The sequence below is a fragment of the Montipora foliosa genome, chromosome 11 (genome assembly GCF_036669935.1).
Source record: "Montipora foliosa isolate CH-2021 chromosome 11, ASM3666993v2, whole genome shotgun sequence".
Classification (NCBI taxonomy): Eukaryota; Metazoa; Cnidaria; class Anthozoa; order Scleractinia; family Acroporidae; genus Montipora; species Montipora foliosa.
In genome coordinates this window covers 15,320,403-15,330,837 of record NC_090879.1, presented here as the reverse complement: position 1 = coordinate 15,330,837, position 10,435 = coordinate 15,320,403, and the positions used below count along the sequence as shown (strand labels likewise).

Genomic DNA, 10,435 nt, shown 5'->3' with positions numbered 1-10,435 from the left:
ACCGCATGTTAAGACATTCACCTGGATAAGCCAACAACATCATCACACAAGCACATTGTTAGCTCCGATCCAAACTTTGGCGTGAGCCGACGCATATTTTTTACACGTCACAATCAGTCGATAATTGTCCGACACGGCATAAAAGAAAGATAGCCTTACGTCAAACCACTGCCGATGATTTATTAAAAACCTTTTCACTTTTCGACGTTATTTTTTTAAGTTCCTCTTTTGACCTCTTTGGTAGCTAGATAGTGCGTCAAATTGGAAAGCACGGATTTGTAGTTTGGCGGGAAAAAATCTTTTGCCTGTGATTGCTGCGCGCGCTACTTGCGCCGATGCGCGCTCTACAAGAAATCTTGTGTACTCACGTCTTTTCAACTGTTGACCGAAGAGGAGATGGCTAGTGGTGGATATTTACCGAAGCTAAAAATAGTGTGATGTAGCACAAAAAGATCATTTTGACTCATCGATTCCTGCAATAAATTCAATATTTTCGGACGCAAATCTCGCGCGAGTTTCTCGGAGGTGAATAGGAAAGGAAAGGAAAGCAAAGGATATTGGGAGTTTGAGTAGCGCGATCAGATCGAGCCTTCATCGCTATCCACTGTTTTCAAGTAAAGCTATGATCCTCGCAGTTATGGACGCAATATTAGTAATTGCCTCGAGAAGCCTGAAAATTTCAGGACTTCAACGGGGTTTGAACTCGTGACCTGGCAATACCGGTGCGACGCTCGTGATTTCATATCCGCAGTTTAGTATAAGATTAATTTCATATATCATTTCGTTCATTGATTCATTCCTCACGGGAAAATTAGAACCCACAAATGACAAGCTCACAACGTCAGTGGCTTCATGGCTCAGTTGATTAGGGCGTCGCACCGGTATCGCGAGGTCATGGGTTCAAACCCCGTTGAAGTCCTGAATGTTTCAGGGGGATTGCGTCCATAACTGCGACGATCATAGCCTTACTTGATTTCATACCCGCAGTTCAGTATATGATTCATTTCATATATCATTTCGTTCATTGATCCACTGTTTTAGTATATACTAATTAAAAATTATTCTAGATATTTAACAAATTGATGTCATTGTCAATAACAGGACAGACGCATGAAAAACTGACATCAATTTGTTTTTTACAATAACAAAAAGGCAGAGGGGTCAAAATTAAGGACGTTCGCGCGAAAATTTTCTAACATTGAAAAGTTCTCGACCAAACTTTGTTTAAGTGGTCCCATCAAGTGAATTTAGTTAACTGTTGAGGTTCCTTAAAGAAAAAGTTTGCATTTAGCGACCATAGTTTAATGCGCCTTGCAACTGCAAAATGGCAGGATTCCATGTCTCGAGGACAGAAATCTTAGATTTTTTTTAACTTCCCACATTGATTTTTTGTTCATTTTTGGACAATGTGGAGATAATTGTAAATAAAATCTGTTTCTGAAAAGAAAAGTAGGGGTCACCCAACATCCAAGATCGTTAAATCCAAGCAAAGCTATAGCAATGGCCATCTGCTCTATCATCGTTCATTTTAGTACTTAGTGCGCGCGCTCGATGCATGACGTGGCATGTGAATTTGCGTGTGCTGTAAGGATGCGCAGTAGCAATTGGCGCGAACGTCCATAAGTGAAAACACGAGAAGAAAGCGAGAAAAAAAAAAGCGAGAAACTTCAATCTGACGCGAGCAATATCGCGTCATTATCGCATAAATTATAAATTTATGTGTCTGTCCGCTTATTGACACTAAAAATTTTGCAGTTATTGTAAAAAAAGTGATAGATGACCAAGCGCCGAGTCATTTTATAGATGGTTTTTCAACTGACGTCAGAGCAGCCATGTTGGTGCACAGAACAATAGAGAAACTCTTTTGGGAATTTTGACACCATTATAATGCAAAACATGAGCTATAATTTACTATTGTTTTGTGCACCAACATGACCGTCTCATCACGTGATTGAAACCCATCTATATCCAGCAAGCTCAACAACTCTTCCTTCTGCCTCGGTCAATTCCCGACCAAAACGGCTTTTGTTGGCCATTTTTTCTGAGAGCTGCAAAAGATGTTTTCAGCTCGCTTTATTGCTGACGCGTTCCTTGACCATCTTAGGTAGAGCAAGTATATGAACTGATAGCCTGTGTCCAGTGAGCCAGTGAAAATGCTAATATCCGTAGTTCAGTTTTTAATTAACAATTATCCAGCGAAATCGCGCGGAATATCGCCTGATACTTAGCCGACAAGGCCGTAGGCCGAGTTGGCGGCTAAAGTTAGGCGATATTCCTTAAGATTAAGCAGGATAATTGTTTTATTATTCGACACATTGATGACAAAGCACAATTTTGACCGTTTATTGGAAAAAAAAACTGGAAAAACTACCAAACTCTCCGCGACACACAAAATTACGTAAGTTGAGTACGCACGAATATTGAGCGCGCTATGACCATATTTGGACATTGTTGCAATGTGTTTAACAATTATTCCATGAGCGCGCGTTGGATATGAGATGATAGATAGCAAACGAGGCGCGTAGCGCCGAGTTGGCTATAATCATCTCATATCCAAGAAGCGCGAGTGGAATAATTGTTTTATTAAAAACGCCCCCAAAATATAAAAAAACTAGACTACAATAAAAATAAAAAGGCCCAAAAAATCACGCATATGCTTGCCGTGTTTGTAGATCATGTTATAATGGCTCATAACCCATGATGGCTTGGCAATCAAAACTCTCGAATTGCATTAACCAATGATCCAGTTTTTAATAATATGTGATATTAAGAACTGTTAATTCTCACTTTGCAGAGCTTCAAAAGACAGTAAAAATTTGTTTTGCGTGAAGTTTAGAAGTTGTGGCCTCGACTGACACGATGCACTGTAGAGTAGGACGTGCCTTTAAATCGAATCTGCCTTTGAAATGAGTGCATGCACACGCGCAGGAAGGAACAAAATAGAAACAGGAGAACTACAGGGTGGTAACGAAGTATATGGGATCAGGAATAACAGCCCTGGGATCTGCAGTATTTTTGATGGAATAAGGGATTAGGGATCAAAATTTTCATCATTTTTGGGATCAGGGATCAAAATTTTGGGTAAAACTGTGGGATCAGTTACGAAAAAATATACCTCGTTACGACCCTGAGAACTAAACATCCGAGACATCGTGTCTAGAAACCTAAACGATGACGCAAGACATCATTAATGTTAAGTCGCGTTTTTATAAATATTTTTTTTTAGTACGCGCGAATTTAAGGATTTAATACGGTAGGATGCCAAAAACAGACGCACTTGGTAAAGGAATGTCAGGCAGTTCGCCCCCACAGAAAGTCAGCACCGGACATAAAGCTAATCATAAAAATTTTCACAGAAAAACAAATGGTAAAAATCCACCTCATTGGAGTGGACCGTATAAGCTAAAGCAACCAAAGATTTGAATCTGGCTTTCTCAAAGGAGTTGATAATAAACGAAATGATATATGAAATGAATCATACATTGAACTGCAGATATAAAAAAGTGAAGTTATGAACGCAATTTTCGGCAATTGCGTAGGGAAGCCTGAAAATTTCAGGACTTCAACGGGGTTTGAACCCGTGACCTCGAGATGCCAGTGCGACGCTCGAGTTGATAATGGAAACTAAGAATGTCAGACAACTCGCCCCCTAGACAATTAGCCCCGGCTACTCGCCAGGGATGTGTCATGTCCACATTCTTTTCAACCTTGTTGTGGACTGGATCATGCGGCGCACCGCTGACGATCAGATCAGGGGCATCAGATGGACGCCCTTTTTCTATTTGGAAGACCTTGATTACGCTGATGATCTAGCCTTACTATCACACACCCACACGCATATTCAAGAAAAGACGCAACGCCTTAACACCTTTGCGAAGCAAGTTGGCCTCAACATCAGCATCAGCAGCAAGAAGTCCGAAATTATGGCACTGAATACTACCGATGCACGACCAGTCCAGATTGATAATGAAGAACTTCCTTACACAGACAGATTTACCTACCATGGAAGCATCATCAGTAGAGATGGAGGAACTGATCTGGACATTTAAAGCCGTCTTAACAAGGCCAGAAACTTGCTCAACATGATGAATAAGGTATGACACTCCTCCGCTTACAGTACACTCACCAAGCTAAAACTCTATCACAGCTGCGCCCTTTCAACTCTCCTGTAAAACAGTATGGTTCAGAATGTTGGCGCCTAACGGAGAAGGATTTATCAAAACTCTCCACATTTCACAACAAGAGCCTTCGGCGTATCCTACGCATCTTTTGGCCTCATGTCATCTCAAGTAAAATTCTCTTTGAACGGTGTGAAACTGAACCAATGGCTAACATCCTGATGAGGAGACGCCGGAGGTGGATTGGCCATGTTACCCGTCAAGAAGCTTCCATTGCGAAAACTGCTTTACATTGGACGGCAGAAAGGAAACGCAAGAGGGGCCGCCCCAAGATCATGTGGCGACGGACAGTGGAGAAAGAAATCAAGGAGATGGGGAAGACCTGGGGAGGCATCAAGCTTATAGCAAGGGACCGGCAGATGTGGAGGGAGCTTGTTGCTGCCCTACATGCCACTTAAGCATAAAGGGCATGAGTGAGTGTGACTCGGCCCCTATACATTTATTGATTGATTGATTTATTTTACTCCAATCAAAAGTAGATACAGAAATCACTAATATAGTAATTACAAGGTACAGACAACTAGCCCCAAACTTCTAGACAATTAGCCCCAATCTCATATTGTGACATAAAGGTAAACCTGTCTAGTCCAGTTGTGTGATGAAGTCTGTTTCCTATTTATTGCTATGTTTTACCTTGATAGTAGATGTAGCCGCCAAACTGAGACTCCAGCAATATTTGCGTGTATGGTAACTGAAAGGATAGTACCACACTCATTCGATAACTTCATTCGACGTAATTCATTCATTTATTCATAAATACAAATATACATGACTCAAACTTAGTGATTTCAAGATTCTAAAATTCTACAACTCATTTAACTTGTGAGTTAACGTTTAGAGTGTCACTTTGCCCTGATGAAGTCAAACACACTCGAAACACACACTCAAAACGTTTGCTTGAACGAATCTTCCTTTACAATGGTCAATTGTTGGGCATTTCCGAGTTCATGTCTGCCTCCTCTTCAAGTTTTTCTCATGAAAATTAGTTTTCATTCATTTAAGTAGAACTATAATTAACATCACATAAACTTTTCACTTAGAATCTCTTTGTAGCGGAGGCAGACATGAAATTGGAAATGGCCTATGAATTTACCTTTTTAAGTTTACCAAATCCTTTGATAAAAGCAAATTTATCGTTTTTCAAACCCTACTAAGTTACTTGGCGGAGAGCATACAGGGAGCCCCCCCTTTCTAAAATCCCCCTTTTTTTTTAAGGGAGGAAAGTTATTTTGCACACCCTCTCTTTTAAGCCTCCTTGAATCTCCAAATTAGACAGTCATTGCTCTGGAAGGAACGAAGTAGGGAACCATTACTTTAGTCAATTTTTTCTTTTCCTCCTTTCCATTCAGACCAATTTCTCATTAACTTCTTGTGCGCCTCATGGTGCACACTCCGAGTTGGTTTCACTGATGTTGTGGAAGTCTATATTGATTTCACATTATCTTTGCATGAGCTGTTCAGTGGTGGAGAGCTACTCTCTCATCAGTTCCACAACCAGGCCCCAGTTGTTCAAAAGGTGGATAGCATTATCCACTGGATAAATCACTATCCATTTCATAGTACAATTTTGGTTTCGCTATGACTTTAATATCCACTGGGTAGTGATTTATCCAGTGGATCCATGGCGTTATCCACTTTTTGAACAACTGGGGCCAGGTCAGTGCTAAAACGTCTGTGTCATCCTAGCCTGCCTTGGATTATTCAGATGGCTGCTGCACGTGAAATAACAAGTGTCATGCTAGCTCCAGTCCTCTTGATTCTTAATGTATTCTGCCACATTGGTGTAATATTTGAGCTTGATGATCTCTTGTCGGGCTGTTATTATATCACCTGGAAGAATAAGAGAAAAGATGTATGGAAAACAACCGTCATTGCCAAATAAATTCTTCTTTTAAGCAGAAGACTCTATTTCACAAGTCACAAGTCTAGAGAGGTTGAAGGATCACTCTGAACCATTTTAAAGCTTGATTATAGAGGCAGATAGCATCCATAGTGATAGAGTGAATGGACCCTCTATGGGTAAATTTACAGGCCCTGGCAGTGTTCCTGAGCTAGAAGATTTAAGCAGCCAGTGTAAACATTTTGAAAACATGGATCTCCCCTGTTCCCTAGGGATATCGTTCACCCCTGGGATAACATCAGTACCACTAAGCTCACATTTATCTTCAGAAAAAGGTGGACTGCAGCAATGATGACAAATCTAAAACCTGACAAATCTGTTTGGTGACAATTCTGTTTGATGACAAATCTGTTTGGTGGGAAAGGGGATTGGGGGAGGGGTGAAGGTGGATGGGATAAATCCTGCAAAAACAGGGGCAAATCTATCATTGATTTCCAGGACGAATGATGATGATTTTTCTTCAAAGACAGAAATAACTGACAACACAACAGTTTGTGATAATTTTTAACAGTTCAAATTCACAAACAACTTTATGACTAAATCATTACATACTAAGCTTAGGCCATATTTTTACCTTCTGCGAAAGCAGCTGAGATTTCCTTGATGCATTTCTCCAAGCATACTACAAAAAAGATTACACAAATTTTGTATCCTTATCTGCTGCGGTTAGCTTAAAAAAGGCAACGAATCAACGCTTAATGTACTTAATGTACACAAGGAAAATCCATACTTTTACATAAATCATCAAAACAAATTGTTCAAATTCTTCTTCCAAAAATCTACATCAGAATTAAATCCATAAATCATAAGTGGTGATACATGTATTTCCAATTCTTTAGGTACCTACTTCTATTTTCAGCTTGAATTTCTTTCACTTTACTTTTATCAGATAAAGAAATTTCTTCGTATAGTTCCATGATGTTTCCTAAAAATTCTTCATCCATTACTGTTGTTTCTCCTTCAGTAATTTGTTCCCCATTCAAATTTAACTGCAAGCACAAACACAAACTTTATTAGACTCAATCTCAGTTTGGAGCGGGGCTGATATATTTTATTTTAAGCCCAGGCTTTCTGAACGCTACATTGGCAAAGAAATAAGAGAAAATGGCGTGTGAGCCACATTTAGCAGTTTTATAGGACCTACAAGATAGACGCCTCTGCTTAGTGGTTTCAGTAGAGTATTGTAGGCTTCATTTACTCTGGATGACTGCTCCTCAGACAGCTGTTTTTCCTCCTGTTTAGGTAAATCAAAATACCATTATTTTGTAACAATATTATTCTAACTCATTAAAAGTCATTTAAAATACTCATAAGGCCAAAGCTAGTCCTCGTTTCACTTAGTCTAGCATAAAGCAGTCAAAAGTATTGCTGTCCACCCTGGAGGGGATTCTGCTTCGCCACAGATTTATGCAACCTCCTCCCTCACCAACAGTACATTACCACTACCCATTCAGCCATTCAGACACATACACCCTCAAACTGTGTTTTCTTGTTCACTAAACTATAAAAACACTGCAGCTGTGTAAAGGATCAAGCTTGTTATGTTGGGCCTACCTCAGAAACATCACTAAACTTATCCGGATGTAATTTCCACTGCAGTTCCTTATACTTTTCTGTTAGCTGAGCTGTGTTCACATCAAATGTCTTGGGACTGTAGCCAAGAAAAGCACCATAAATAAGGAAAAGAGAATAAACATTTTCAGTCCTGCCAAAAATGCACTACCCAAGGAAGGCAGGAAGGGGAAGGGGGAGGGGGGGAGAGGGTGACGTATAACCAAATTGACTAGCTAAGCACACAACTTTCCTACGAATTTGGGCAATGTTGTTTTTATCTTCAATACTTCATTTTATCATTAAACAATTGAAGTGATCAGCTACTATTATCTAAATGATGACTGCCTTGGAGAAGGCCTTATGATAAAACCTCTGCAATTCATGAATTAATAGTAGGGAGCTTAAGCATGTGTGTTTTTGAGACGCGGACGGCAACCGGAAGTGATCTGATTTCCCTTTGAAATATTTGTCTTTAACCAACCACATTTACGTTGCTAATTATCTTTTCTGCATTAGAGATGATTGGTAGAAAAATCTGGGAGACACCACTTTCCTGGCACGAGAAATTTTTTCTTCTGGTTGCCATCTGCATCTCAAACACACGCTTACTTAAGCTCCCTAGTATGCAACTGCAAATGAGAGAAAGGTCCAGAAACATGGGACAATGGCCCGGGGGGGATACTGCCATATATGGGCTATATAGGTATGTGCCGCTGTGAAGGGTATGGTTTTCAAGCAGTTTACTCTAGCATAGGGTATATAAATCAGAGCGTTTGGGTCTAGAATAGGGTATCATTTTTCACGAAACTGACCAGTCGCTTGAAGATTTTATCAAGACTAAGGAAACCAGAAATTCCCGCTAAAAAATATTAAAAAGTCGAGTCGGCAAAGTTTAAATTTGCGCAACTCAGCCTCAACAGTGTCGATAAATGGCTATCATGAGAAACTTCTGGATATTATTAACTCTCAAGTATCGGTATTTAGACGGAAATCGGTGGGAGTTTACTCTAGTATAGGGTAGCAAAATTCAGCTGAACTAGTTCTGGTATAGGCTAAGGGTTCCAGGGTCCCAGCGGCACATCCCCACCCAGAAATTCCTAAAGTACCCCCCCCCCCCCCCCCCCGGGACAATGGCAACGAATAAAAAAAGCAGGTAGATCATAAATAGCTGCCCATGTCATATCCTTACAGGTCAACTATTTTAATACTAAATAGTCCTTTTAAATGAAAGAGTGAAGTGATCCTTGCTCTTAACTGGACAACTTAATTTAAGTCTAAAAGAGACAATTATTGTCTCTTTTAGACACCTGAAGAATCCAGGCGGTTTCAATTGGATATGAACCCATGACCTCTGGAATGCCAGTGCAATGCTCTACCAAACTGACTTACAGTGCTCCCAACTGAGTGGGCCTTCATAGCTCAGTTGGTAGAGCATTGCACAGGGTTCAAATAATATTGCTGCCACCTCAATTTTTCAGGTGGCTATAATCAGAGACAATTGCCTAAATTGTCCAGTTAAGTGCACAAATCACTTGAATCACCCTTTCATCTATAACCCACATTTCAAATACATACATTTATTTCATTTAAATAGTCCCTTTCTCACCATCATCTCTTCACAGACAATAACGACATTCCGAGCTCATTCTTACCAACGTACCCCTCCCTAGCCTTAAGAGCCAATGGAGATGACGTCACAACAATCGGTTTGCCTAGCCTGCTATTGTCGTCCCATAGACCTTATTCATAAATGGCGGTCAAGTTATAATTCTTTTGTCGAAGTGCAAATTGGCCTACCAAGCCTCGATACCATACAGTGAATTGAAAAGATTTCTTGCACTAAAATGAGGCTTGGTAGGCTAATTTGCAAGTGGACAAAAGAATTATAAATGTGACCGCCATTTATGAATACGGTCTATACCATCTCTCCACGAAAATTAAACGAACAATATCAGCTATGAGGGTAAATTAACCACCGTATGAAAGATTTGTCAGCTGACATTTATAGCGATAGCCCTTTGTCAGGGTGCGAGTGAATGACTACAGAGCCTTACCTGGCCATAAGATCAAAGTAAGTTATCCTTTCAGAGGGTGGTTGAATAGCATTACAAGCTGAACAAAAGAACTCCATCGGCGTAATTGGAGCGTTACATTTCCAGCACGACGACATCTTAGCATGCCTCTGACCCTCTACGGCACTGCAATAAAGACGACATCTGCCACCCGGTGTTGATCCACATAGAGTCTGCCATGTTTTTCGGGAGGAGAAGTGGTCGTATGTCAGAGAGAGTGTTGCACGCTGACGAAGCAAAGCTACTGTCATGAGACTAACTTTTCTACTAAACATGATGTGCTCTCCTTAACCATAACACTGGAAAGAAACGAACTACAGGTTCACAACTTCCTGCAAGACTTGAGGACACTTCATGTATTCATACATAACAGCATGATACACTCGTAAACTGTTTCAAAGGTCAAAATGGCGAAGATTATGTCACAGATTTGTTTACCGTGTTTACGTCCCCCAAAAAGTTTAATTTCTTCCGTTGCCCCTCTGTTAGGAAGTAAAGGATGTATGAGAATAAGAAGATGTGTATCAAACCTGGCAAGACTTCCCGAGACTCATCAAATGTTGCGGCAAACATGCAGGGATTTCGCGGAGAACGAACTCAAACCAATTGCGGCAAATCTAGACAAAGAGCATAAATTCCCCCTTGAACAGGTAATGCAGCCATGAACTTAAGTCTTGCTTTGATAGTCATTCATTCAAGGTATTAAGTGAAACAGAGCACGGACAGACACC

At 40.4% G+C, this 10,435-nt stretch overlaps 2 protein-coding genes across 2 annotated transcripts in view; one reads left to right on the top strand and one right to left on the bottom strand.

Annotated features, from left to right (window-relative positions):
* Positions 1-4,608: 4,608 nt before the first annotated feature.
* Positions 4,609-9,979, bottom strand: LOC137976409 (iron-sulfur cluster co-chaperone protein HscB-like). The gene is made up of 6 exons (XM_068823753.1): positions 9,687-9,979; positions 7,633-7,729; positions 7,223-7,312; positions 6,926-7,067; positions 6,653-6,700; positions 4,609-6,008 (listed from the first exon to the last, which is right to left on the bottom strand). The coding sequence occupies exons 1-6, from the start codon at positions 9,977-9,979 to the stop codon at positions 5,917-5,919; spliced, it is 762 nt and encodes a 253-aa protein (XP_068679854.1). The 3' UTR covers positions 4,609-5,916.
* Positions 9,980-10,106: 127 nt separating this feature from the next.
* Positions 10,107-10,435, top strand: part of LOC137976408 (short-chain specific acyl-CoA dehydrogenase, mitochondrial-like) — an 11,048-nt gene continuing 10,719 nt past the window's right edge. Inside the window, exon 1 of the mRNA XM_068823752.1 lies at positions 10,107-10,354. Coding sequence (XP_068679853.1) covers positions 10,112-10,354 — 243 coding nt within the window. The 5' untranslated portion in view covers positions 10,107-10,111. The remainder of the gene's footprint in view (positions 10,355-10,435) is intronic.

What these genes read in the sequence shown, in the direction of transcription:
- LOC137976409 (XM_068823753.1), bottom strand. Translation starts at nt 9,979, where the DNA reads ATGTTTAGTAGAAAAGTTAGTCTCATGACAGTAGCTTTGCTTCGTCAG. An exon ending in TAAGCAGAGGCGTCTATCTT is followed by an intron (nt 7,068 to 7,222) that starts GTAGGTCCTATA and finishes TTGTGCTTGCAG; the next exon opens with TTAAATTTGAATGGGGAACA. An exon ending in CTCAGCTGCTTTCGCAGAAG is followed by an intron (nt 6,009 to 6,652) that starts GTAAAAATATGG and finishes TTATTCTTCCAG; the next exon opens with GTGATATAATAACAGCCCGA.